The sequence below is a fragment of the Hyperoodon ampullatus genome, assembly GCF_949752795.1.
Source record: "Hyperoodon ampullatus genome assembly, chromosome: 10".
Lineage (NCBI taxonomy): Eukaryota > Metazoa > Chordata > Mammalia > Artiodactyla > Ziphiidae > Hyperoodon > Hyperoodon ampullatus.
Genome location: NC_136923.1, coordinates 868,029 through 895,893, shown reverse-complemented (window position 1 = coordinate 895,893; position 27,865 = coordinate 868,029). Strand labels below are relative to the sequence as shown.

Here is a 27,865-nt window from a genome sequence, read left to right as displayed (position 1 = left end):
ATGGACGCGCCGGCGGTGCTCGCCGCTGCGGCCCCGGCCCCACGCGGACCCCAGCTCGACGGCGGCCCCGGCCGGACCCGCAGAACCCCAGGCTCCGCGCACCGCCGGCTGCTACTGCTGCGGGACCCCGAGGACGGCGCGCAGGAGCCGCGGCGCGGGGAGGCCCGGCCGGCGGGCCCCGGCGGCGGCGACTCCTTCGTGGTGCTGCTGGAAGTGGCGCGCGGCGCGGCCGAAGCCCCGGGGCGGCGGGAGACCGAGCCCGAGCCCGGCGGCGCCGTGAGGCCGGCCGGCCGCCCTGCGCAGGTCCCCGGCGCCGCGCCCCTCGTGGGCCCCCGGGCCGCCGGCGGCCAGGACCTGCTGGTGCACCTGGAGCGCGGCGTCCTCACGCTGGCCGCGCGGTCCCGGCGTCCGCCGCCCGGCCAGGAGGCCGCCAACCCTGCAGGGGCCCGCCGCGCGTCCGCCGGTCCCGGGTACCGCTGCCCCGAGCCGCAGTGCGCGCTCGCCTTCGCCAAGAAGCACCAGCTCCAGGTGCACCTGCTGACGCACGGCGGCGGCCAGGGCCGGCGGCCCTTCAAGTGCCCGCTGGACGGCTGCGGCTGGGCCTTCACCACGTCGTACAAGCTCAAGCGGCACTTGCAGTCGCACGACAAGCTGCGGCCTTTCGGCTGCCCTGTGGGCGGCTGCGGCAAGAAGTTCACCACCGTGTACAACCTCAGGGCGCACATGAAGGGCCACGAGCAGGAGAGCCTTTTCAAGTGCGAGGTGTGCGCCGAGCGCTTCCCCACGCACGCCAAGCTCAGCTCGCACCAGCGCAGCCACTTCGAGCCGGAGCGGCCCTACAAGTGCGACTTTCCCGGTGAGCGGCGCCGGCGGGGCGGGGCGGGCCGCGCGGCGTCTCTTCTCCTCCCGCTCGGGGTCGCGGTGGCTCCCGAACCCCGCCTGGCTGCGAGGCTCGGGCAGCAGCTCGGAGAATCTCGGCGCCCTTCCCCGGCGGCTTCCGGTGAGCGAGGCCGCCAGGCGTGTTCCCGGAGACGGGAGTTTGAGACAGGTGTCGTCACTTAGAAAAGCTCCGTCCGGCGTATAGGCGCGTTCCCCGGGCTTCAGGGACGCAGGGCCACGCGGCCCAGGCGAGGCCTTAAGGTGCCGAGGGGATGATGGCGGGGGTGCGGTGCATCCACTATTGTGCCGTGGAAAGTGTTTCCTTCGGGCTTCACAGTTGCGTGAAGTTCTGAACGTCGTCCTTATCTTCAGACGGAGAGACTCTGGGCAGGTGGGTGCCGTGGGCGGAGGGGTCTTTCTCCGCTGTGAGTGCCCCTGAACTGTCCACCGGGATAGGCAGCTCTGGCTGCTGTCGGAGAGAGTGTGCCTCTGCACGAGAGGAGGTTCCCGCCTGGGAAGGAGGGGCTGCGGTGCGGGGGCCCCGCTGCAGAGCCAAGGCAGGGAATGGGGGCAGTGGGGCGGGCTGGGGGCAGGGTGCCCGAGGACCTCCCAGGTGCCCTTCCTTAAAAGAGAAGCGCGAGTGTGTGCCCGGAGACTCTGTTGTTGATGCGTTATGGACGCGGAGTGCGCTGCTTAGGATGTATGTCGTGAATTGTACTCACGTGTGGGAGTTTGAAAGGGCGGAAGAAAATTCACATGTTACCAGGTTCCCGTGTTTTCTTTCCACGCGCCCTGGCCTGCCCTGTGCATCCCGTCTCCGTGGAGAGCATGGCTGCAGGCCACTGATTCCCGATGCTTGGTCCTGCATTCGGAATCTGACGGCGGTCTGCGGACCGCTCTCTAGTAAAAAGCTCAGGGCCATCCTTCTGAGCATAGTACCAGGAGGATGAGGGGCCCAGCCTGCTTCTGGGCACGGGGCCACCCTGGGGGTTTGGAGGTGGATGGTACGCGGGGTGTTTGTTTGAGGTGGGCGGGAGCAGGAGGGGGACACAGTGAAGCTGCGTGAATGTTCCAGACCGAGTGTCCGGAGGGGTGACCCGGGTAGAGGCAGTGGGGCGCCGAGGAGGCTCCAGTGGGAAAGGTTGCAGAGCTGGGTCAGGAGGCTTGACTGTCGGTTGGGGTGCTTCTTGCTGAGGCAGAGACTGACTCAGCCTGTTCAGACCTCCCTGACAGAGTGTGAGAAGACACCGAGGCCCGAAATAAGGAATGGCTGGGGCTGCTGGGCATAGACAGGTTTATGCCCAAGAGGAGGATTGTAAGGCGTTTAGGAAGATCAGCGTTTCCCAGTTAAGTGTCGCTGTGAAACGTGGGGTTCCCTGGGCTGTCCTGCAGAGTGCTGTGTGCACCTGGCAGCACCGTAAAGGCTCTGAGAAGCGCTGCAGCGGAGACTCCTGGTAAGCATCTCGTAGCCTCGTGTTTTCTGCCCTGTTTGAGCACTGAACCTTTCTGTCAGAGGAGAACTAGTGATGTGCAAAGTCTGGTGGCTCAGCCGGGGTTGACGATGCAGGTGGTGGAAAAAGGCCATGTGAGCGAAGATGACCCCAGTGACCCTTGACAGAGCAGGGAACTCCGAGGAAATGGACCAAAAGGAGAGAGAAGCCCGCTGCCAGAGGCCGGGCTGCCAGCCGCCAAGGACCTCCGGGAGGATGTTTACGAGGGTGGGGGATGCGGCCTCACTTCCACAGGTGAAAAAGTCTCAGGTGTTATTACTGCAGTCGTTTGCAGCCCTTCCAAGCTCAGCCCGACCAGACGGAATCTTGTTCCTTAGTCTCTGCTTTCTCTCGTTGGGTTTATGGTCTCACATGGGCAACCTGGGCAGTTGAGTTCCCACCATGTCCACAGGGTCTGAGCTATGGAACTGGGGGCAGTGCTGTGCTGGAGGACTTTGTCTTGATCTGGTGCTTTGTCTCCGGGTCACATGGGGACAGGTGGCCTGTGTGCACCCGTGGGCTGCCCTGAGCCACGCCTACTTCAGCTGCAAAGGTTTTCACTGTCTGGAGATGCTCCTTAGTCCTCCTCCTCCCCATCTGCCCCAGTGCACGCAGCGCCCTGGGGTGGTGACTGGTTTAGTTGTGTTCCGTGACTTGCGTCACGCCAGTGAGCGGGGTGTGTGTTTTCTCCATTCAGGCTGCGAGAAGACGTTCATCACAGTGAGTGCCCTGTTCTCCCATAACCGGGCCCACTTCAGGGAACAAGAACTCTTTTCTTGCTCCTTCCCTGGATGCAGCAAACAGTATGACAAGGCCTGTCGTCTGAAAATCCACCTGAGAAGCCATACAGGTAACAAGCCGGGGACATCTGGACCCCATCTGCCGTCGGCGCAGCTCACATTTGTAATCACGTGGTGTGATTTTTTTTCCTTTCTAAGGCGAAAGACCTTTTATCTGTGATTCTGACAGTTGTGGCTGGACCTTCACCAGCATGTCTAAACTCCTAAGGCACAAAAGGTAATCTTTACATTTTGGTTGAATTATCAGTTTTGAAAACAGGTGAGTTGTTTGTTAGTAGTAGAAGCCTATGGATGGAATAATCTTTGGGTTCCTTTAAGTTATGAAAAACAAACCAACGTGGATAACTTGAAAATTCAGAAACCTTATAAGAAGAAAACCACACAGAATCTGATTACCCAAAATCAGTTTTTTCTGTGTGTACTTGGTTTTAAGTTTAACTGGTGTACTTAATATGCAATTTGATGTTTTAAAAAAATTAAGGCTATAGACTAAGCCTTTGTCGTGTTACAAACTTCCCGCGGTGGTGATGACGCCTTGGAGGACTGGGCCTCTGTGCAGGAGACACTCGGCGCCTGGCCTGTGTCCCTTGTTTGGCCTCTCAGCAGCTGTGACACTGAAGCTCTTGTTCTCCTGTTTTTGTTTCGTTTTATACATTTATTTATTTTTATTTAATTTATCTTTGGCTGCTTTGGGTCTTCGTTGCTGCACGCAGGCTTTCTCTAGTTGCGGCAAGCGGGGGCTTCTCATTGTGGTGGCTTCTCTTGTTGCGGAGCACGGGCTCTAGGTGCGCAGGCTTCAGTAGTTGCAGCCCATGGGCTCAGTAGTTGTGGCTCGCGGGCTTTAGAGCACAGGCTCAGTAGTTGTGGCGCATGGGCTTAGTTGCTCCGCGGCATGTGGGATCTTCCCAGACCGGGGATCGAACCCGTGTCCCCTGCATCGGCAGGCAGATTTTTAACCGCTGTACCACCAGGGAAGCCCCTCGTTCTCCTGTTTTGCATTGGGAGCCAGAGAGGTTGGGTGGTTTGTCTGTACTTGCACAGTTGGGATCTGAGGTGTCTACTTAGCGAAAGACTGTGTGTACGTGAGGTGATGTCCCCTGCGGTGTGGACAGTCTGTGTGGGAGCGGGGTTGCTGAGCGGGGGAAGTGGCTTCATCAGGGTCTCGGGGAGGCCGCTGCTCCTGAATGGAACACTCTGCTTGGGAGTGGTCACTGCCCGTTGCTCTCTGTCCCGCAGGAAGCACGATGAGGACCGCCGCTTCCACTGCCCCGTCGAGGGCTGCGGGAAGTCGTTCACCAGGGCCGAGCACCTCAAGGGCCACAGCGTCACCCACCTGGGCACCAAGCCCTTCGCGTGTCCCGTGGAAGGTAGGTGTGAGCCGGCCCCACGGCCACCTGGACGCTATGCGTGGAAGTTGCTTCAAGGTGCGTCATGCCGGCTGTGGCGTGAGGTGGGCTCGGCTGGTTTTAGCCGGGGGCCGGGTCTTGGGAGCCGTGTGTCGGGAAGAGCAGATTCAGAGTCAGGCCGCGGGACTGCACCCTGCGGGCGGGCGCTCTGCTGAGTCCCCTCTGGGTTTGGTGGTTGTGAGGATCCACTGACAGAACGCGTGAAGAAAGCCCGTTTCGACATGTGGCACGTGTCTCGGACTCAGTAGCCGTGGCTCCCCACGCTGTGACTGGACAGCAGTGAAGCCAGGCTGGGGTTTTAGAGGCACGATTCCGGGACGGCGGGCCGGGGCCCTCGGCGTGTGAAGTTGAACCCTGGCTCCACCCTCCCTGAATCAGGGACCTCAGGCAAGGTTCTCTGGGCTTCAGTTTCCTCACCTGGAGAAGGGGATACCAAAGACCCACTTGCAGCTGAGTAGTTTCTGGAATGTAGCCCAGGTGGTCTAATCAGACACAGACCCGCCTCTCCCCAGGGCTCCGGTTGGGGCCACAGGTACACAGCTGACGTGCAGGGTGCTTGCCGCACAGAGGAGGTCACCCGGAGGGTTCTTGGGGTGGGGGAGTGGCTCCCAGTAGGCAGGGGCGGTGGAGGCAGAAGGGCCGGTGTGGGCAGCGGGCTGAGGGCTCTAGGCGGGGTAATGGGGCCACAGTGGAGGTTTAGGCTGCGTCTGGGGTCCTGGGCAGATGGGCCGGTGCCTGGGCAGGCAGTGGGAAGGGAGGGACGGCGTAGACGGCAGAGGGGGCAGTTAGAATGCATGGTGCCTGGCGAGGGTTCAGGAGCGGGTGCTGTGGAGGGGGTGGCGGCTGGGTCAGCGTCTCAGCTCAGACGGGGACCCGGGGCGCAGGCAGGAGATGGGTGCGGACGCGCGGCGTTCCAGGTGCCCGCGGGCTTTGCCGGCAGATGCTCGGAGGCGGGGCACGTGCTGCTGGGGCCTGAGAAGCGGGCTGGGGGCGGGGCAGACCGCGCACGGCCGGGACAGGTGCGGCGAAGGCGCCTGCGCGCGGCTCCCAGCCCTGCCTCTTCTCTGCTTCTGTCCAGTGGGGGTGGTGGGGCCCAGCTGGTCAGGGGGTTTAATTAAGGGCTGAGAGGACATCAGTAACGGCCACCGCTGCCGGCAGGTCGCAGCAGGAGGCCTGCGGCCGAGCCCTGGGAACTGCCCCGCGTGCGGGTGGGCCAGCAGAGGGCGCCCCGGGAGGGGCCTGAGGAGGACGCGAGGGGCCACGTGGGCTCTGGGCCAAGAGAAGACCAAGTTTGGGAAAGGAGGCAAGTGGGCCGGCGCGGGGAGCTGAGGGGCCGCGGGCGGCTGGCGAGGCCTGCGGGGGTGGGGGGTGGGCGGGGCGAGGCGGGAGAGGCTGGTTCCCGCTTCCCTCCTCCTTGAGGGGATTGAGGGAAAGAGGAAGGGGCAGGGCTGGCGACGGAGGAGGGAGGGTTTTCCTTTTGGCAACTGCGTCCTTGAGAGCGCGGCGTAGAGGGTGACCGGCAGCGCTTGGTCGAGGGTGCGCTTTTCCAGGGAGTGGCGGTGAGGGCGGGTGGCGGAGGCATCCCAGAACCCTTTTCACATTTGCGGAGAGTTGATAGTTCTTGAGTCGGGATGACTTCGCCGTTTTCTCTGTTCTTGTAGGTGTTTGGAACATTCTTAATAAAAAGTTAAGAAGCCGCCCCTCCCCGCCTTTTCCGTGGTAGTAGGAGGGGGAGGGGACAGGGAGGGGAGCACGGCGGCGAGGGCGGGTGCCCGGTGCGGCTTCTCTGGGCCTCCAGCCCGCGGTGGCGCCCACGGGAACGTGGGTGCGAGCCGAGCAGACTCCCGAGGAGCTGGGGTTTGCAGGGAAGTCTGTCTTCGACACGTTGCTTCTGCCCGTCCCCTGGCGGGGTGGTGACTTGGTAGAAATGCGTGGGGCTGTGTGTGAATATCCTTAATCTGTAAAGCAGTAACACGAGTCTCAATAGATTACGTTGTAATTAGGAAAACGTAGTCGTTGACACACATGAAAAAGTGGTCATACTTCTGATCATCAAAGGGAATACAAATTAAAATGATACCTGTCTTGTTCCCTGTTGAATTCGCAAGTATCTCTACAAGTAGAAACCCCCCGCGGGCAGCAGCACGGTGGACGTCCCTGTGGTGGTCGAGCCCGCCCTCGGGAAGGCCGTGCGGTAGGCGGCCGTGTGATCAGCCTGGACATCTCTGTGAGGGTCCCAGCTGGGAGGGGGTGTGGAGCACAGCACCCGTGGCGACAGGGCCCCCGGGGGCAAGACCAGAGATGCCTCTTCTCTGTTGTGTGTCCCAAGTGCCCTGTCCTGAGCCTCACCTGGCAGTGGGTGTGAACTTCTGTTTGACAATGAAGTCAGTTCAGAACTGCCCTCTGGGGCAGCAGAGCCCTCACTGCCATGGCGTGTCCTCTGTGCGTAGCCTCTTTTCTGGCAACAGCCCTCCTCCGGCCCCCAGCGACCCCGTCGCCTTCCCTGACATGCTGTCGCGTGACAGCGCTGGGGCGTCCTTCCTGGGCGTCGTGAGTACCGTGGAGGCCCCGCTTTACAGAAGGGGTTGAGACGGCTGTACGCGGGTGGGGCCGGTCCTGCAGCTCCCCACAGCCTGGCCTGGCAGCCCCTCGGCCGCACGTCCTTGCTGTGGTGGCCACGCCGCCCGGCACCTCAGACGTGACCGATCTCCTGGGACCTTCCCTCCTCGGGGTGGCGCTCTCCTCTGCTCCCAGAACGCTGGGTGGCCCGACCCCGGGCTTCAGTCGCCTGGGTTAGGACAGCTGGCTGCTTATGTGTCCCTCCCTACCAGGTGACGAGCTTGCGGCCGTCAGGAACCCCTCTTCCCTCCTGTGACCCCGCCGTGCCGAGCTCCAGCGGTCGGCCGTCGGGGCGTGGAGGGGGGTGGCTGTATCTCTGGGTCTGCCTGTTTCCCTCTGCCCCGGGCGCGTGTCTGCTCTGCGGACGTGGGCGGGGCCAGCTCCGGGCTCCCCTCCTGCCTCTGATTTCCGGCCATCTGCTCGGCCCTTCTGGGCAGCAGCTTCTTAGGGGCGAAATGAGAGGAAGTGGTGGGTCTGTGGGTGGTCTCCAGCCCCAGATGTCACGGGGTCGCAGGTTTTCTTCCAGTAGCAGCTTAATGGAGGCGGTCAGCCTGACTTGTGTGGGTCACACGTCCTGCCTGCGGCCGATGCGGGACTTCAGGCTTCCTCGCGATGCTGCCTGAGGGCGCTTGCCGGGGGCAGAGCGGGGCCGTGCCCTGTCTGGGTGCTGCCGGGACGGGGACCCTCAGGCTAACACGCGTCTCTCTCTCTGCCCAGGGTGCTGTGCCAGGTTCTCCGCGCGGAGCAGCCTCTACATTCACTCCAAGAAGCACCTGCAGGACGCGGCCGCTCCGAAAAGCAGGTGCCCGGTGTCCAGCTGCCACAGGCTCTTTGCTTCCAAGCACAGCGTGAAGGCGCACGTGATCAGACAGCACCACCGGCACCCAGGTCGGCCCCGCTCACGGCCCTGAGGGCGCCCGGGGTCCACTGGACGCGTGTCAGGGACGCGGCGCGAGTCGCTGCTTCCTCGGCTCCCAGCCCAGGGACCGCAGCCGCCCCGCTGCGTGGCCTCGTGGCCTCTCTTCTGCCACTTCCTGCCTCTGACCCTCTCACCCGCCCTTGTCTCTGAGGGTCTTCCACGGGGTTGGCCTTTGTAGCCTGGCCTTCTGAGTCTCTCCTTGTGACCTTGTCCTGTGTTCCAAGCCTGCCCCCCATTGCGTCCGACGCCTTCAGCTCCTCCTGTCCACCCCGGTGCCTGGGAGAGTCCTTGGCGACAGGACAGAGCTGTTTCCGGATGTTCTGGGGGCAGAGTGCGGACCACGGCGAGCCCAGAGGGGCGACTCGGCACACGGACCTGGCCTTCCTGCTACCTGGGGGCCTGGGACCGAGAATCCCACCCCGTGCACCGGCCCCTGGGCGGGCTTGAGGGTCTGGGTGGCCCGGCGGCTGCCTCTCCCTAGAGCCGTCCCAGCACCGTGCTCTGCGGCCCGGCAGGCCTGCTGCTCCTGGCAGGGCCTGGAGGGTGAAGTACTAGCTGTAGTTACCTGAGCAGCTGCTTCCAGGCCCTGCTCAGTGCCACCTTTGTGACAGGCCTGCCCAGCCTCAGGCATAGCCACTTCCCCGCTGTGATCCTGGGAGGGGCACCAGTATGTGAAGCACGTGTTGGGTAGGTGATGGGGGGTGGTCCCAGGCCCTGCATTTATGCTGTGACGTGGCCTCGTGTCAGCTAGGTGATCAGGGGCGTGTGTCCCAGGCCTGGCGTTTACGATGTTGTACGGTCTCTTGTCGGGTAGGTGACTGGGGTGCATCCCAAGCCTCACATTTATGATCTGACGTGGTCTCGTGTCAGGTGTGTGACGGGCTCCCAGGCTTGCCTCCTGATAAATAGGTGCCTGGGAGCATCTGTTTATCGTGGACGGACTCTGCCAGGCCCTGAATTGGCTGTTCGCGTCCCCCTCACATTGGTCCGGGCTGGGGCTCACACTGGCAAGAAAGTGCTGGAGTGAGGTCATGGTGTGGCCTAATGCTGGATGCTCTGTATTCATGTTTGTTTAATGATTTTTGAATGTTTGGCCCTTGCGCGTTGGCAGGTCTCCAGTAAATACGTGTGGAATCAGTAAAATGCTAAATAGGAAATTTATGAGCACATTGGCATCTATTTGCTGGATTATTATTGATTTTTTCATAGGGAGGTGAATCATCAAGGTTATCAGGGAAACTTTTTTTTTTTTTTTTTTTTTTTTTCGGTACACGGGCCTCTCACTGTTGTGGCCTCTCCCGTTGCGGAGCACAGGCTCCGGACGCGCAGGCTCAGCGGCTACAGCTCACGGGCCCAGCCGCTCCGTGGCATGTGGGATCCTCCCGGACTGGGGCATGAACCCGTGTCCCCTGCATCAGCAGGCGGACTCTCAACCACTGCGCCACCAGGGGAGCCCAGGGAAACTTTTGAAAAAGAGACATGTTTCCATCTTTCATTACTTCAAAGAGGCACTGCCCTTTCAGAATGTTTCCTTGGTACCAGATGATTATAGAAGCAACGATAGATTGATCCGGTTCTCAAACTTTGAAGTAAGATGACAGCTGCAGATGATATATTCTGAATTTGGTTGTCGTTTATTTACTTTTGGAGGGGTGGCGTCTAGAGTAGATTTGTTTCATCGGTTCACGGTAGAAGCATCCTAGGCACTTTGACGTGGGGTCCACAGCTGGACAGTGTGAGCTTGGGATTAGCTCAGGGTTCGGAGGGAGGGATGGTGCCAGGCCTGGGAGCGCCCTTCCCTCTGGCCGGGCCTGGGTGTCGGAGGCCGCGGGAGAGGGGCGGTCAGGCCTCGTTTGGCAGCTGTGCCCCAGTTCTCTGTGCTTCCACTTTCCTGTTTGCTTGGTGCCTGGTGAGCCCTAGGATTGGGTGTTCTTGTGTATGAACCCCCAACTTGAACATTCATTGAAACTTTTTTACGGGATTTTAGTGTTCATTATTCTCCCAAGGGTAATCTGATTACTTAAAATCTTAATTGAATAACAAATAATCAAGTATTGGGAGAGCGCTGCGTGCGGCAGCAATTAAGTGAACGAGGGCGGCTTGTTGAGGGCCAGGCCCTGTGTCTGCCGCTGAGGGGCACAGATGCTGGGACCCGCAGTGGGGGCAGTGGAGCCTGGAAATGGAGCAGCTCCATCCAGGAGGCCACGGCCAGGCCTGCAGAGTGCGGTGTCTGACGTGCGCTCTCCGCAGCTCCCTGGGGGCGCCCTCCAGCCCAGAGGCAGGCAGCCGGCAGGCCGGATTACCCCCACCGTCCATCCCTGCCCTTGCGCCCTCTCCTTCTGGGGAAGCTGCTTGTCGCGAAGTGGGCAGAGAGCTGGATGGGACGTGGACCCACGTGGCTGACGCCAGAAATGTCAGGGAGCCGGGGTTCAGCGTGGCCTGAGGCCTGCAGGTGTCTGCCCCGCCAGAGTGCCTCGTCTCCTAGGGTGGCTGCTCGTGGTGGAGTGAGCTCAGGGTTTGAAGCCAGCAGGACTTGGGTTCGAGTCTCGCCTGTTCCGTCACTGGGCGGTGTGACTTTGGGGAGCGTCATCGACCCAGGTTGCGCCCGCCGTCTGGGGAGATGCCTGTGGGCTCGAGGCTCTGGGCAGCGTGGACAGGGCGCCGGGCGTGTCCCCCACAGTGCCTTGCTGCAGAGCGTGGCCGCCTGCTCGCGTCTTGAGCACACACAGAGCTCCCTGGGCTCTGAGGGCCTGAGGTCACCAGAGGGTTCCTTCCTTTTCAGACCTCTTCCCTCCGCGGGGAGCTCCAAGCGCGCTCGCGCCCAGCAGTGACCTCAGCAGCCCCAGCCAGAGTGCGTTCAGCAGCGTGGACCTGGCGGTCCTCTTCTCCGACACGCCTGGCGACAGCGGTGGTGCCCCCAGGACCTCTGACGAGGCGCTGCGCACTGGAATCCTGACTGTCGACGTGACTTCTGTGAGCGCCTCTCTCGGGGGGGGCCTCCCTGCCAGTCAGGCTGCCTCAGGGCCCAGGGGCCCCCTAGTCTTGGTGGCCCACAATGACGTCCCACTGGGCCCGGACAGGCCCGTCGTTCTTGGGACGGCAGCCACGGTTCTCCAGCAGGGCGGCCTCGCTTCAGGTGACGTGCAGGCCGTGGACGCAGGGGCGCTGGGCTGTCTGGTGGCTCTGCCCGTGAAGAGCTTGAGTCGGGACCCCCAGGCTTTGACCTCTGCGAGCGGCCCCCAGGGAGACAGCAGTGCCCCGGAGCTGCTGGTTCCCATCAAAGTGGAACTGGACTCGGCCCCTGACCCCGACGACGTCAGACCGCAGGCGTGGAGCGGAGGGGCGCCGCGGCCTGTGGAGTCCAGCCCTGCAGAGGAGCTCGGAGCTCGGAAAGACGCGGGACTCGGTGCGGGGACCGGCGGCTTCTACTTGGTATGAAGTGCTCTGTTCGGTCATGTCTTGCACCCGTCCTGCGGTGTTCTGGATTAATCTACGTGCAGACGTTTTTTAGGGGTTTGCGAAAGGATGGAGCTCCCGCCTGCAAGTCTGGAAATCTGAGTTCCAATCTCGAGTCTGGAACGGGCTAGTTTTTATGACCTTGAGCAAATCACTTAACGTGTCTGAGCCTTAAATTCTCACTTATTTCTGAAATGAGGGGCTTTGGCTACATGATTTCTAAGGTCTTTTCGAGTTCCGTGATCTGGTGATAACCTGTCTTTTCTTGAGAAAACGTGGGGTATTTCATAATGTTGAAACATTCTGCGTTTGAGCTTATCACGTAATAGCAGATCCTCAGACGGAGTCGTGGCCAAGAGGAATTGTGACATCAACTGTCTCTTAAGGCTTAATGGAAACTAAAACCATGCAAAAATGTTTAATTTGAATGAACAACAACAAAAAAAGGGAGTGGTCTGGGAGCCTTTGTCTCTGGAGGGTTATAAGAGCACTTCTCCAATTGCGAGGCTTGGCAATTAATATATTTTAACTATATTTATGTCAGTTATACATTTAATATAATTTAAAGTAATTTAATCAGAGATTCTTAAGAGAATGTCTTTCCTCAGCCTCAGGTGGGAGTGGTCAAGTACGTTTTTCTTTGTGGTGCAGGTTAAATTTGATGGAGATGTTTATATTCAGAAAGTTAAATCTTATTTTACCGTGATATAAAGAAAAGTTACTGCTTTGAATCAGCGTCCTCTGTGAGGGATGCGGCAGTGGCCGAGGGCTGGCGGAGCACAAGACTGACCCTGACCCTGACCCTGTCCGTTCTCTCGCTAGCTGTGTGACGTGGGCCAGCCTGGCATCTGTGAGCCCAGAAGGCGCGTGGTGAAGGGGCCGCAGGTACGCCCGAGCCTCTCTCTGTGGGGACGAGGGTTCCACCGTGTCCTCGCAGTGCGTCCACAGGGGTGTGGCACTCCCAGTCCCGTGTGCGTACGTCAGGTCCCTCGGTAAATGCCCGGGTTCAGTGGTGCACTTACTGCTCTGCTTTGCCGGGTGAGACCCTGAGTGGAGCGCCTGTCCTGAGCAGCCTCCGTGGGGCGCACGGCCTGGGCCCCCAGGGTGGCCAAGTGGGCGTGGTGTGACATGTCCTGAAACCCGGGGAGGGGCCGCAGTCTGTGAGTCCTGGTCACTGAGGGCACTGGTTCTGTGTTCAGACAGCAGAGTGGTCTGCAGTTCACTCTCAGATGGTTTCTGTGTAAAATATTTTACTATGTTTTAGACTTTGAAGGAATAAACTTTGCTACTCTGGATAATAAAATCACGTATATGGTTCCAACTCAGACTCCGTGCAGCTGTCGCTGTCACTGGATGTGGATTCTCTGAGCCTTTGCTAGGGTCTGTTGAGGAAGCAGACCCCGCGCTCAGTAGGTCCCCCGCTCCCCTCCCTCTAATGTTTGGGCCCCGTGACTGATACGCTTTTCTTTGGTCTCAGGAAGGCGGGGGCTCAGCAAGAACTGATTCCCGAGCCATTCAACTAGCCAAGGAAAAAAAGCACAGAGGAGCTGGGAGCCACACAGGTGAGGCTGTGTGCGGGGAGGGGGCCGGCCGCGTCTCGTGGAGCCCTCCGGGGGGCACGTGGCGCTGTGGATCCCCAGCGCAGGAACGCTTCTGATTTTAAAGTGTCGGCATCTTGTTTGAATTTTTAAAAAACACTGAGTGGACCAGACAGGACCTGCTAGTGTGTGACCTCCTCCATCCATCCTGAAAATGCGATGGTGGGCACAGTGCTTAAGGGACACTGCAGTCAGGCCTTTTGTGAAGGTGACGCTGAATTCTTCAAATAGCATTATTTTGTAGATTTCATTGTATAAAAATATTTATCTAAAATACATTTTAAAATATCGAAAGGTATGTAGGGTTAGCAGTATACTACCTTGCATCTTCTTAATGTGACAGCGTCTTACTTCACGTAATGGTAGCGCCCTCCTCTCTGGGGCGGTAAATAGTGCCCCCTGGTGAGCGTGGGCCCTGTCAGCGTTCGCTGTGCTGAGGAGGGCCAGCCCTGCGGTTCCCGAAGGCCGGGGCGGGGGAGCTTCAGAGATGGCGGTGGCAGGTGGTGGTGGCGTCCACGAGGGCACAGTTGGTGAGGGGCCGGGGCCTCAGCTCTGTGGAAGTGGAGCTGCTCGGGGGCGGCATCTGTAGAGACAGTTTTGTTTTCATTGTTTTTGTAATATTTCAGCGTTACCTTTTTAAAAACAAGGACACTTAAAAACACGCCAGGCACTGTCATCGCTTCTTTAGGAGTTAGCAGTACGTGTTTCCTTAAAGTCAGTATCTAGCCAGCGTTCCCATTTTCAGTCGTTTCAGATGCCATGAATGTTTTTATACCTGTTTATTCTAATCACCCAAGTAAGGCCCGTATTTCCTGTTGGTTGGTGCATGTCTGGGCTCTCTTTCACATTCGTAGCCCCGCCCGTGTGTGTGTGCGTGTGTGTGTGTGTGCGCGTGTGCTGGAGGCTGGGCAGTTTGCCTCGTTGGGTTGTCGGGTCTCGCGCTTCAGGGTAACAGGTCACTCTGTCTCCGTGTTTCCTGTAAACCAGTCGCTCCGGCTGGATACTTTGCTCTGACTTGACTTAGAGTCTGTGGGGCCCTGATGGCCGGCCCAGCCGCGGACGCCCAGGGTCTGGACTGTTAGGCTGCAGGAGGATGCTGATGTCTTGCCCATTTTAAGCTAGAATACTTCTGCTCATACAGGAAAGTCAGCAGAAGTGTCTAAACTTTTCTCTTAATCAGTTTTCAAAATAACGAGCTAGCTGGTTTCTTTGCATCCTCCAGGGGTGGTCAGGGTACTTTATACGCTCATTGACGGTCAACTTTCAAGGGAAATAGAAATCTGGAACCTGTCCAGCATGCAGCCTTCACACATGGACGCAGGAGAAGAGTTTCTTCTTGGGGTGTGTAGGCTCACCTATGCTCACCTTTGCCCCACGTGACCTTGAAAGCCCTCTTGTGTCCCGTAACAGCCAAGAGGTAGAGGAAGATAAATAGAGACCCACAGCCCCTTTTCCAGAGCCCTCGGGGCCAGCTGTGTGTTTCCCCCGACCCTTTACTTGGTGGCCTTTTAGACTTGCGGAAACACGCTTCCACGTGTGTCGTCCCCAGCTGTGGTGCCCTCCACCCAGCCTCCCCCGTGTGGACGTGTTCCGAGATCACGTGTGTCCACAAAGCTGGGGAAGGACTGGGACATGGGCCACTGATGGGCTCGGACCTCACGTGCGCGTGACGGTCCCCTAGGACCCTCTTCTGCCCAGGGTCCTGGGTCAGCCCCTTGGCCTCTTCCTCTGCGTCTGCTCCTCCACCTTCCAGATGCTCCTGTCGAGATGCTGGTCCTTCAGTCCAGGGCGTCGCTCCCTTCGGGTCTGTCTGGTGCTTTCTCTCTTTTTCTTTTTTTTTTCGGTACATGGACCTCTCACTGTTGTGGCCTCTCCCGTTGCAGAGCACAGGCTCCGGACACGCAGGCTCAGCGGCCATGGCTCATGGGCCCAGCCGCTCCGCGGCATGTGGGATCTTCCCGGACCAGGGCACGAACCCGTGTCCCCTGCATCGGCAGGTGGACTCTCAACCACTGCGCCACCAGTGAAGCCCTGGTGCTTTCTCTTGATTGGACCAAGGTTGTGTGTTTTGGGGGTCCCAAAGTGAGGTGCCCTTGTCCCTGCATCTTGTCGGGGTCCATGTGGTAAACTTACTGGGGCAAAGCTGACATTGGCCCCTTGGTTAAGGTGGGGTCTGCTGTGTCCTCCATGGTGAAGTTCCTGCTTTTCCCTTTGTAGTGATAAATGTCTGTTTTGAGGTGGCTACTTGGGGCTGGAGTGCAGACCTGCAGGATTACCCCACTCTCACACCACCAGCAAGTGTGAGGGTCCCTGTGACTCTCTGGGTTCACGAATTCTCTAGAAGGGCTCAGAACCCATGGTTATGGATTATCGCAGCAAAGGGACACACAGTACAGTTGGCTGCAGGCAGAGGACACTCCCAGTGAAGCTATCAGCCGCCCTGTCCCTGGTGCTGTGGTCAGTGCTGACGGCCCCACCCCCTCCGGAGGCCGAGATGCCCCTGTGGCCCAAGACTGCCACCCCGAGTCACATTGTCAAACTGTCTGAAGGGGCCTGTCTGCCAGGTGGCGCGTTCCAGAGGCCTCGAGACTCCTTCCCGGGGGCTGGGCGACGGGGCAAGGTTAGCCCGGGCCCACGCTGCGCTAGGTCTGTTCTCACCCGCCTGCTTGTTCCGCATGTGAGGACAGCTTGGCCTGTGCTGTCATTACTGTGGTGGTCTAATGGTGATTTTCCATTTCCCTCCTCCTGTGCGTGTATTAATTAGAATTTTCTGGAAGGAAGAGTTGTCCCTTCTCTCCCCTGTCAGTTAAGTTAGTTATATCAGTACAGGCTCAAAGACGTTGACTTTGTCTTTCAGCGTAATGTAATCAGTGCTGGGTTATAATCGATACCATCAGTGTGGATTTTGCTGCTCGAATTGTTCCACCTTTGGCCACTGGCAGTTCTTTTGGTTGGATTCTTATGCCCTCCTGCCAGGCCCCGTCACGGTTCTTGGGGGGCACTCCCCTCACTTGTTGGCACCACCAGGCCCAGCCCTGGAGCAGCCGCTTCTCAGGGTGCCCGTTCCACACTGGGTGTGGGTTGTGCCGCTGCCTGTTGCCCCAGGGCGCTGCTGCCTCGGGACGCCCGGCGGGGGTGCTGGGAAGTAGATTCATGCACGTGAACCCACGCTGCTGTGCTTCGGATTCAGAGTGTGTTGCGTTTTAGGGTGGGAGTGTGGCACACACATTCCGTATTTCTCACCATGCCTAGTTCTGGTGTTGGCTTTTCAGTGAAACGCATTCACTTAAGTGAGTCAGGAAGTCTGTAAACTGTCTTCACATGCTTCCGGGTCGCGTGTTGCTACTACATTCTTTTTGGCACCGAACTTGGGAGAAAGCTGGGTTTGGGGACTTCCTGGGTTTCGGGGTGTGGTGTAATAGGTCCAAGAGCAGAGAAGCCGCAGGAGCAGGCCTGCTGGTGGAGGCGAGTCGCGTAGACGCCGGCTTCGCGGTGTCGCCGCGGTTCAGTGCAGCGCGCCCGTTGGTTCGTAGGGAATGCGTAGTCTGAACGATTGGAAAAGTGGACATAGGGTCTAAAATCCAAGACTGTTCCCATTGGGTTGCTGTTGAGTGCTGAGGCTCCCCCCTCAAACCAGGAGTATTTTCTCAACGTAAAAGAGAAACTTTTATTCTTGAAGCTGACAGTTAGCAAAATAAGCTTCAAAAAAAAAAAAAACACCCAACTTGAGAACTGTGAACGGGTGTGCGCTCTCTGCTCCTTAAGGGCAGGGAAGGCAGGCAGGCACGGTGCCCCCTGGAGGAGGTGTAGCCAGCAGAGCACACACGTCTGTGTGACGGTGAAAACGTACATGAGTGGGACTCCCCCACTGTTTTGACTGAGGCAGAAAGCAAAACCCCAACCACACGATGTCCAGGAGAGACATATTGTGGACAGGAGTATTTAGAAGGTTAAAATTAAGACAAGATAAAGCAAAACAAAAAACAAAAATTACAAAGCAGGGGTTAATACTAATATCAGAAGCATAGAATTCAGAGAAAAACAGTTGGGGCAGAGAAGGCTTTTCCTCTTTTGGTTGCTGTTCACACATGATCCACAGTCTTACCATGACTTGTGACCGTTTATATGAATATTTATATGAAAACTTACAGTAGCGAACAACATGAAGTAAACACGGATGGAACTCCAGGAGAATTGGATAAAAACCTAGCAGTATTGGAGTTTGTTAATTTAATTATTTGCAGAATAAGCAGAAAAAATAAAGATGTAAAATATGTTTACAGTGGGATTAGTAAAGTTGTTTTAATAGATTCTACTCCATGACAGTGGAATATTTATATAAATTAAACTGAACAAATTAGACGTCAGGAAAACCATAGCAAAGTCTAGGAAAAAGCAGCTTGGTAGTACATGTTTTTGACCGTAGTGTGGTAAAACACAGTAATAATCATTTGGAAAACAAAAGAAAACTTAGTAAAAACTCTTGGGTGAAAGAAGAAAATAGGAGCTGGTTAGAGACTTCCAGGAGGAGCAGGTGGCCGTGTGGTGGCGTGAACTTGAGCAGGCAGCCTCTCGGGCCCCAGCCTTCTCTGTAAAACAGGCAGAAGAGCACCTGCTGAGGTTCCCGAGGGCCTGGGGGTTCCTGAGGGGCTGCGCTGGGCTGAGGCGGGTGCAGTGCCTGCAGCCCTGGAAGGTTGTCGGTGGTGGTTCTGTGTGGGAGGGGCGGGTACGCCGAGCAGGGCGCCTTCCTCTTGAACAAGGAGGAGGGGCTGAGTCTTTAAAGACGGAAACAGAACAGACTAAGATGAGTCAGAAATCCTGATTTTGACCCTTAAGTGTGAAAACCTACTCAGATTTTTAAAAAAATCTGTGTGGGCCAAACAGAGCAGCCTTAAGTGGGTACAGCTCCCGGGCTGCCATTTGCTACGTCTGTCTGAGCAATTTTACAAAGGATAAAGGGGAAGCGTAAGTGAATTCCACAGATTCGGTGGAAAGTAAATAGAGAGCCTCTGTACCACGTGATTGCAAGTTTGGAGTCCTTGCAACAAGATGCGTGGTTTTCCAAGAAGACAGAAATCATCATCACTCAGAAACCAGCGTTGGACGCCATGGTTGGAGTGAGTGTTTCTGGGGCTGAGCTGTGGGCGGGTCGGCTCCTGGTGGAGGCGGGTCAGCTCCCTGCCGAGGGGCCGTGGGAATGGGAATCGCCCACGGCCTGGGCGTCTCCAGGATGGTGACTTATGAAAATAGAACACCGCTCCCCAGAAAACACACCTGGGGGTCGGCAGCGCGTTTGGTCCGCTGTCCCCCAGCGGGTTAGGCAGCCTGAGGTGATTGCGGTAGGAAGTCTGCTACTCAGGTCTCACAGTGAAGGGTCCCTGAGGAGCGGTACTGTCTTCTCAACAGATCCTCTCTTTATTCTAAAAATTGATTTCTGTTCCTGATGGAAATAGGAATGGAAGAAAGGTTCTGTAGCCAGAAGCCAACCCCACCCTAGCGGTGGGTCACCAGAGGCGTCCTGCTTGGACTCAGCGCCGTCGTCCCCTCGTGTCAGTGTTGTCCCAGAGCTTCTGGCCCTTGAAATAAACTGAGGAACGAGCAAGACCTGCAGGGAGGGCATAGACAGTGACTCAGGAGAGAACCCGGAAGGATCCCCCGGAAAGTGATGGGGCTGAGATGGTACCCAAGTGCCCCATTTCAGCCGCAGGAGTGCCCTTTGTGGCCGCAGCTTGGAGGAAGGACAGTGGAGAAGGCACCCTTCACAAGGAGGACATTTCTTTTCCCAAGTGGGCGGGACCTGAAAGGGAGGGGACAGAACGGGCCTGAGGTGCTGCGGGGAGGAGGCTCCTGCGATCACAGCAATCGAGGAAGACAGTGAGTCAGGAGGGGTGCGAGCAGCCCGAGGAGCTGGTCCCCGATGCTTCGCAGGCTCGCGTAGGGCAGAGGCCTCGCGTGGACACACGCGGGCGACGGGCAGTCCTGGCGGGGCCTGGGTCCGGGGGGTGCATTCAGCACGGGCCCTTTGTCCAGAGCAGCTGGCTGGGAGCGTTCTGGGAACGAGCTTGGAGCCAGCAGGAGGCCAGGCCGCTTGGGGCCTCTGGGTCAGTGTCAAAACTGGGCTCCCATGAGGGCGTGATTAGAAGAGGGACGTGGTATTCTCTAAAGGGTTGTTCCACCTGTTCTTGTGAAAATAAACCACAGGGACACGGAGCAGGCAAGGGGAGCAGGGGGCTTCCTGGGGTCCTCCCACGCGGTGCCGGTGTGGGGGCCCCGGGCAGGCGGGGCCGGGCCGCCGAGCACACGCTCTGACAAGCGGCGAGGGCAGCTCTGCCCGTTCTGTGAGTGCGTGAGGGCCTCGGGGGACCGTGCGACCCAGGCAGGGTGCAGCCTGGGCGGGGCGCGGGGCTGGGCAGCCTGCAGGGAAGGCTGTGGGTGTCACCGGGCGCTCCTGCTAGAGCCTCTGTAAGGCTGTGGGAGCAGATTAAGGAGGGTAGCGGGCGGGGCTGTGTGTGTTTCAGGCCCCGGCTTTGCGGTTGGGCGGAGGACTCGGTCCACATAGACCGACCCCTCCACCGGCCCTGGGCCTGGCTGGCCGTGCACCCGGCAGGCCTGCGCGGTGGACGGCCCTGGCTCACTCTGGGGCTCCATCCACCTTTCTGGGTGGGTCCTCACCTTGCCCTTCCCAGCGGGACCCGCTTGGCCTTCCCGTCCTGGGAGGTGGGCAGGAGGAGGGGACCAGGACCTTGCTTGCGCTGTGTTCCCTGGCCCGTTTCTGCAGGGCGGCCCTGCCGTGGCTCTGGCCCCGTGTGCTGTCCCCCTCCTGGACTTCAGGGCGGCAGTGCCCTCCTGAGGTGCTGCCCAGGAGCTGTGCCTTAGCGCACCGCCACCTGCGTCCCTCTTGCCTGCATGGAGCCCCTCTGGGTGCCACACCACAGCGTCCCTGCGTGTCACTGGGCCCCGACCGACCCCCAGCGAGAAGCACCTCTGAGGGGCAGTGATGTTGTGGCTGCTTCTGTGACCGCAGACCTCGCTGAGGGCCCCTCGGTGTTGGCAGGGTGCCCCTGCTCCCTCATCAGCGCGTGTGGGTGTGGGCTCGTCTGTACGTCTGTGGGAACACACACGCCTGTACTCGGCGCACGGCCAGCACGGGTGCCCCGTCCCGCCCGGCGTCCCACAGAGTTCCTCGTAGACAAGGGCCGGTCCTGGGCCTTGCGTCCTGCGCTCCCCCGACCCCGTTCCCTCTCCACGTCCTCACGGCAGCCTGAGGCGTGGCTACTGACGCCCCATTTTCTGGGTAGCAACCTGAGGGGGACGGACCCCACGGTGCAGGCTGCAAAGCCTTCAGGCCTGGCGGCACCGCGTCGCACGCGGGAAGGCCGTGTCTCACCGACCATGAGTGTGGCGGATGCGGCGCGCCCGGGCGACGGCCCCTCTCGGGGTGGGGGTGGGGGGTCAGGTGGGCGCTGTCGTGCCCTCGCCGATGCCAGACAAGGCAGTTGATAAACGTCCTTGTGGCTGGTTTTTAAAGATCATAAACCTTCATCCTTAGGAAGCAGAAAGATTTCCCTAATAAGCAAGTCAGACTGGCAGCGTCGTTTCCCATCACAGTGGGGAAGAGGCAGCGGGGCAGCAGCGCAGGGGCGCCGGGCACATCTGCGGAAGCTCGGAGGGGGGTGGCTGCGTAGGGAGAAGGGCGGTCGCTTCCCGACGACGGTTACAGACCCACGGGAACTGACTCCAGTCGTTAGAAATACGAGGGAAGGATGGGTAGCTGACTGCACAGTGAACGTGCAGATACCAGATCGTAGCTTTTCTGTTAGAATAATCAGGAAAAAAGTAATGAACGATCTCACTCATGATGGCGTTAACAGTCACAAGGTGTCTCGGGACCCCCAGTGACAAGGACGCCCGGCCGGGATGAGGCCTGCTCAGGGCCTCCCCATACCTGGCTCGAAACGCTCTGCCTCTAGTGTTGATTTACGTCTTCTATTCAGTTCCTTGGAAATCCCAAAGGAACTTAAAGCCCCCGTCAGGCTTCAGTTCCTGTGGAAGATGAACTTGGTGAGACTCCTGGTGCGTCTTGAGGAAAGAGAGATGGTGGGAGGGCCCTGGGGGCTTGAGGCGGGCTGGCCCGTGGGACGCTGGGCGCAGAGCAGAGCGTGGGGTCCGTGAGTGGCTCTGGTGACGCTGGCTTAGTCGGGGAGGAAGGAAGTGGCTGCTTGCTTGGCCTGCGCTCCACCGCCCTGGGAGACCACGTTCTTCGTTTTGATGGTAGTCGTTTTCCATGTGGATGAGCTGCACGTGTGTCCTTATCTGGAAGAAGTGATACAGTACCCTGGTCTTTCCTGTTAGTAACGTGCATGTCTCTCCTTGTGAACGATCTGTTTTTATAGCGCATCTTCTCGACAGCTGTGTAGGACTGAACACGTCAGTGAATTCGGCCCCAGTGCCTCTGCGTCCGTGCTGTGTCCTGTCGGATCGCCTTCCTTGCAGAATGGAGGGAGCGGTCCTGCAGTTTCTTGCTGTGTCTGTGGCTCCGACGGGGACCCCCTGCCCGCCGGGCGTGGAGGGCAGGTTCTGTGGCGCAGGGCTGTGCTTGCGAGGGCCTCGCGGTGGAGCTGGGGTGGGCGCACACGTGGTCCGAGCCGGGTCTGTGCTGCCGGCCTCACCTGGTCTCGCTGGGCCCTGGGAGGGGAGCTGGGGGTCCCGTAGTTCACGGACGGGCCAGGGGTCCGGCGTGCAGTGTGGAGTCCAGCTCACCCTGCCGTCTGAGGCCCAAAGAGGATGGGCCTTTGAGGTCTGCTTAGTGGACACGTATCTGCTGCTGGATTTACTCTCCTGTCCCCCGCTTAAAGTCACCCCGCACAGATCAGCTTTGTGGATAGATGTGGAGAATGCTCAGTTCAGTGTGAAGACTGCCTGCCTGGTAAGAGTTTGTGGATTTCCGCCGTGGAAAAGGAAGTTTGGTTTTTCTTTTGATCGGCTTATTAATTAAGTGAGTCACGTTATGTTTAGCGCCGCGGCATCTTTTACTGGTGAGGACTCGGGGCCACATGGTCGTCGTGTGCTCCGTGTGGCGACCCTCGGTTTGCGTTTGCGTGCCTTCAGGCATCCGCAGACGGACTTCTCCGTCACGCTCAGGCGTGGGGTTAATTTGTGGCCGTCTTGAGTGTCGATGACACAGTACCCGATGGCACAGTCTGTCATTTGGGGTCGTGTAACAGAACACGCACCGCGATGGCTCGAGCAGGGAGTCTGGGCAACGCCCGCTCCGTGGGGGTCAGGGTCCCCTCCTCGTGCTCTGCCTGGGTCTTGGGCGTGAGAGGGGCCTGGGGGCCCCAGCCTCCTTGCGTTCTCTATTGGCGTCAAGTCGGGGGCCGCTGCAGGCTCTCCGGCCCCTTTCCCTCCACAGACGCCCGCTGTGTCTCCACCAGCCTCACCACGCCCCTCGGGAGGGTGTGGAACAGGCCAGGGTCTTCCCGAGCCCCTCAGCCAGGCCCCGTGGGTTGGTCCGGGGACGAGCCCTGTACAGGTGGACGTGGCCAGTTTGCCCGCCCACCCTCCGGCAGGCCTCCCAGGGGCGCGTGTTTAGGTGCTTGGAGTTGGGGCGTGTGGTGGGCCCATGGGGGGCGCACTTCCCCGGAGACCCTCAGCTTCCCAGCCCCCGCTGCTGCCGCGAGACGAGCTGCTGGAGGAGAGGATCCAGGAAGGCCGGGCGGCACAGGTGCCCGCACGGGGGCCGCTTTCAGCTGCGGGCCTCCTGTCCCGGGCGAGAGAGAGCCTTCATGCCAGCGGCAGCAATTCCTGTAAATGTAGCCGTGGGGTCTGTGGGGTCACCAGATTCCCAGACACTGGATTGAAGGTACACGTTGAAAAGAGGACCTACGTGATTTCTTTCAGGTTAAGTGTGCTGATACAGTAGTTAAAGCTGACTCCACTTGGTCTTATTAACAGTGATATTCTAGTTACTCGCTTTTTAGCGGTGTGGACCTGTCTTCCGTTAAGTATGAAGGAAATGCGGAGTCGTGATGTATAGAAAAAATTAGTGGGGTTTATTTCTGATTTGTACATGTGATTTTTACTTAATTTCCCCCTAGTTGAGTAGCATACGTGCCCACATTCACGAATGAAAGCAAAGCTTTGATCATAGCTCTCGTTTCACAGATAACTTAGAGCGCGACCCACACAGCTGGCACTGAGTCATTACAGCGTAATAAGGAGAAATGGCTCCGATTCATTTCATCTTTATGCTATACAACTACATAATGAATATTAGAATTACATCATTTAAATCTTGCCTACTTTTAAAACTGACTTCAAAAGATGCATTATGGGGCTTCCCTGGTGGCGCAGTGGTTGAGAGTCCGCCTGCCGATGCAGGGGACACGGGTTCGTGCCCCGGTCTGGGAGGATCCCACATGCCGCGGAGCGGCTTGGCCCGTGAGCCATGGCCATTGAGCCTGCGTGTCCGGAGCCTGTGCTCCGCAACGGGAGAGGCCACAACAGTGAGAGGCCCACATACCGCAAAAAAAAAAAAAAAAAAAAAAAAAAAAAAAAAAAAGATGCATTATTTGGTGCCTTCCTTAATTTACTCCATAGTGCTTTCATGATATTCCTTGAAGCATGTCTTGGTATGTTCATTTGGATTAAAAAATGAAGTCGGACCCTTCAGCAGAGTAAGGCTGACCGTGTTACATGGGCTTCGTCCAACATAAATGAGCTGAATCTTCAGCTGCACAGTTGGGATGAAACTAAAGCACATGAGCATTTTATTAAAACATTTTTTTAATTGGCAAAAATGTATGTTTACCAGTCTCAGTGCTCACACAGACACGAGCCGCCTGGGAGCAGGCCGGCAGTCACCCCTCTGGATGCATTTTTCAGTGTAATTTTCCTTTTAATATTTTATAATTATCAAAGTTTAATGTCTTATTTTGACTGGGTTTGCATTTCTGATAATTACAGTGGTAACTCACTTTTTCAGGTGATGAATATTCACTTCTAGAAAGTATATTTAAGAAAACTTTAAAAATAAGTAAAATTTCAATTTATGTGCAGATTTGTATTGCGGGGAAATATATGAGGGTGATAAAAGACTTCAAAGCATAACAATGATTCAGGTAAAATTCCAGAGGTGGCTGGAACAGCACAGGCCCCAGGAGGACAGGGGGGACATCGAATTCCTCCCTGTTGAAGGGGAGGGAGTGAGTCCTGCTGGGAGCAGCAGGGGCGTCAGGCTCCTGGGGCTGGACCCAGAGGACACACACGGAGGGGAGTCGGCAGTGAGACCCCGGGGATGGGGCCCGCAGGCTGGCTCGTCGGGCAGCAGAGCCAACCGTGCACGTCAGGAGGGAGACAGAACCTAAATAGCCGGCCAGCCTCTCGTCGTTTTCATCTTTAACTTGAGGTCAATTAGACGTTTTCTGGAAGTAGCAAGTCGTTCAGTGTCACTTGTTCTTCTGGCGTTGTTTAATTCAACAGCACTTAATGGGTACTTTTATTAAGTGAGCTCATATGCTGCTCACCGTAAGGTTGTCTTTGTGAGGCCGTTCCCGTGCCTGTGTCTGCCCAGCAGTGACAGCCCCTCCACCCCTGGGTGCTCGCTGGCCGCTGGGCTCGGTCCTGCGCCCTGAGCACATCCGCGTGGCCCATCCTCCCTGCACTCTGCGGTGGAAGGCCGGGGCCAGAGCTCAGCGCACCTGTCCAGGGTCAGGGGGAGTTGGTGGTGGAACCAGGGCTGAATCCAGGATTCCTGTGTCAGAAAAACCCTTTCTGGGTGTTAGGATGTTTTCTTTCTTCTTTGTGCTTAATTTTTTATAAAAGCATGTTGTTATGAAACCAAGAAAGTGATAATTTTTGCGAAGGAAGCTGGACAGAAAGAGCCATTTAGCAGGTGCTGAGGTGCCGGCAGGGGGGCGCCGGGGGGATGCAGCCGGCTTCCCTCCCTTCTTTTTCTGTGAGCTTGGTCGTGCTCCGTGTCAGGAACCCCGCGTGCCCCAGGCTTCGAGGGTGAGGAGGAGTCCACCCTCAAGGACGGCGTGGCCTGAGCCGTCTGTGCGGAAGACAGGCGAGCCTTGCTCAGCTTCGAAGCGGAGGCCTGGTCTCGGCCTCTTCCCTCTGGCTGAGCGGCCGTGCGTCTGGGGGCCTTGTGTGTTTCAGGAGCCGCGGGGCCCGCACTGAGCACGGGGGAAGGCGACGTCCATGCCGGCCCGGGAGCCTGGCTGTGGGGCAGCCTCGCAGTGCCTGGCATGGCTCTGCCGTGCGTCCAGCTCCAGCTGCTGCAGGTAAGAGCCCGTGAGCTGTCCCGCCCCGTCCTGCACCCCTCCTGTCCGTCACTCCACTGTGTCCACACTTCCCCTCGGGCAGGATTCGCATTCCCCGTGTCCAGCTCCCCTGCAGCCTGCCCTCTGCACTCCGTCCCGCTCCTGCCCGAGGTCCCGTGGCCGCACCGCAGACAACTGGCAGTGCATCTGGCTCCTGTGCTGCTGGGTGCCCCCGGCCTTGGCTTCTCTCCTCACGGGGCCGGGTGAAGGCAGCGTGCTCATCCTGTGCCAGGATGCACCCGGAGGAGGTGGCCTGTGTGGAAATGGTGCTGAGCTTGCTTCTCTCTTATTTTCTCTGCCGCACTGAGCCCCTCAGGGCAGGGCCGGCCACCTCTTGGGCTGCGCCCGGGCCAGCGGGGACCTGCAGCTGCGGCTGCTCCCACCTCCGTGGCTCTAGGGACACGGTCACCTTCAGCCTCGCTTTCCAGGGGCTGGAAGACGATTTGGAAGGGTTTTGGGAGAGAAGAGGTTTAAACGCTGAGGATGTGTAGCTCTGACCCCGCCTCTTTGAGCACCTCTGTGTACTCGGCTCTCGGGCCTCGAGCTGGGCTCGGGGGAGGGCTCTGGTCACTGCTGGGCCTCAGGCCGCCCCTGGAAGGCGGGTGCGCTGGTTCTGCTGCGTCTCAAGGTAGCGGGACTCCTCGGGCCAAGGTGACTGAGCCGTGTGCGGTTGCCTTCCCAGGATGACCCCTCAGGGCACGTGGTCTTCCCGTTGGCGCCCAGCCCGCAGCCTCCCGTCTCCCAACCCCTGCTTGCTGCCGTGCCCGTCTACGTCCTCCAGGTCTGGATGCCTCTTTGCTCTTTGGGTTTGTTGAGACTCGCGAAGCTTCCGGCCTCCTGAGGCTTCTCCCTGAGGTGGCCTTGCGTGGGACTCTCTGGGTGGGTTGCCAGGGTGTTTTTCCACAGGAGGAGGTGGGTAAGGGATCAAGACATAAAAGGTGGACCGTACAGCTGGGATTCACTCATCACGGTAGATGGGGTGGAATTTAATACAGTCTTCAAGGGTCATACGTTGAGAATTGTGGAAGTTGGGCTGGCCAGATTTTATTTTTAGCCTGTGGGGAAATAGGCTAAGCTGAGTATGGGTGGCAGTGGATAATTGAGATTTGGGTATAAAATAATGATGTAGCTTATCCAATTTCAAACGTGTATGTAAGAAACAAACAGTAATTTTGGTTTTCTTATGTTCAAATTGGGCTGTTCGACATTTTCCGTAACATTAGAAGTGAATGTTGAACGGAGCGCGGGGTGGGGGGTGAACTGGAGGGCGTGCGGTCACAGCGTCCGGAAGGCCTCACGGCCGTCCCCTCCATCCGTCGGGCGTTCCTCATCTCAGGGTCGTGTACAAGTGAGCAGGGGGTCGCTGTGGCCTGGGACCTAGTGCTGACAGCTGTTCCCTGCAGGCGGCGGGCCGGGCGGTGGTGGTGCGGCCATGTGGCTGGAGCCTGTCCGCGCTGATGCCGCGGACGGCAGCTCGTGACTGCGAGTGGGGGGCGCTCCCGGAGCGAGTGGGGAGGGTCACAAGTCAGGGAGGACAGTCCCCTCTCTGAGGAAACCCAGAGCAGAGGACTGAGTTCACCTTTGCTTAGTTTTGTTGATACTAAAATGTTTTCCTTCAAGGAATATATGCTTAAAATAGGGGGGAAACGAGTGTTTTCAACTAAGGGAGGCCAGGGGCGCGTGGGGGCCTGCGCTGTGCTGCGGTTGCCGAGCTCACCGCTGTGCTTGGTTTCGCAGGAGGTGCTCCCTGCAGCTGGAGGGGCCGCTGGGCCCGGGGACATGTGGAGCTCGGGCAGCACGGTCGGCCTGTGGGCCCTGCAGTGAAACCAGCTCTGCCTGGGCCGAGGGCGCCACTTGGAAGGCTGGCCTCGTTCTTCAGAGACTTTGGGTACATTTTCGCAAGTGTTTTTCTTACGTTTTATCAGGGACCCGTTTGGGGCCGTACCATCCTCTCAGGGCAGAGCGTGCCTTTTCTCGCTCGGCTGTGCACGCAGCCTGCATCTGCCTGAGCTTGCTGCGTTTAGAAACGGCCGCCTAGGGAAGAGGACGGAGCCTCCGCGGTGGCCCGACGGGGCTTCAGCACTGGGCGCAGCGTCTGGCTGAGAGCGAACAGGCTGTCCCCGCCCTCGGTGGGGGTCGCGGTTGAGCTGGGGTGGCACCGGGTCTAGTGGCCCAGGTGGCCTGGTGTCAGGGGAACGTGATGGGTGACGAGGCCCCCAGGCCCTGTCACAGCCCCTGCACAGACCAGAGAGTTAAACCTTTTAAAGTGGTGATTTTTCCGAGTTCTGTATTTGGGTAGTAACATCTAATGGCAATTGGACAGCGGTTTGTACAACCACATTCTGAGCACTGAGGTACGTGCATGGCGTGCGGCT

The 27,865-nt window shown here is 58.4% G+C and overlaps 1 protein-coding gene across 1 annotated transcript; it reads left to right on the top strand.

Moving 5' to 3' along the window:
- On the top strand, positions 1 to 27,314 carry ZXDC (ZXD family zinc finger C; the record flags this gene model as incomplete). Its single annotated transcript, XM_079714064.1, has 11 exons — positions 1 to 856; positions 3,067 to 3,219; positions 3,308 to 3,386; positions 4,406 to 4,536; positions 7,912 to 8,082; positions 10,896 to 11,545; positions 12,392 to 12,454; positions 13,047 to 13,131; positions 25,327 to 25,451; positions 26,173 to 26,271; positions 27,228 to 27,314. 11 exons carry the CDS (start codon positions 1 to 3, stop codon positions 27,312 to 27,314), a joined length of 2,499 nt encoding a protein of 832 aa, XP_079570190.1.
- Between the last annotated feature and the right edge of the window lie 551 nt (positions 27,315 to 27,865).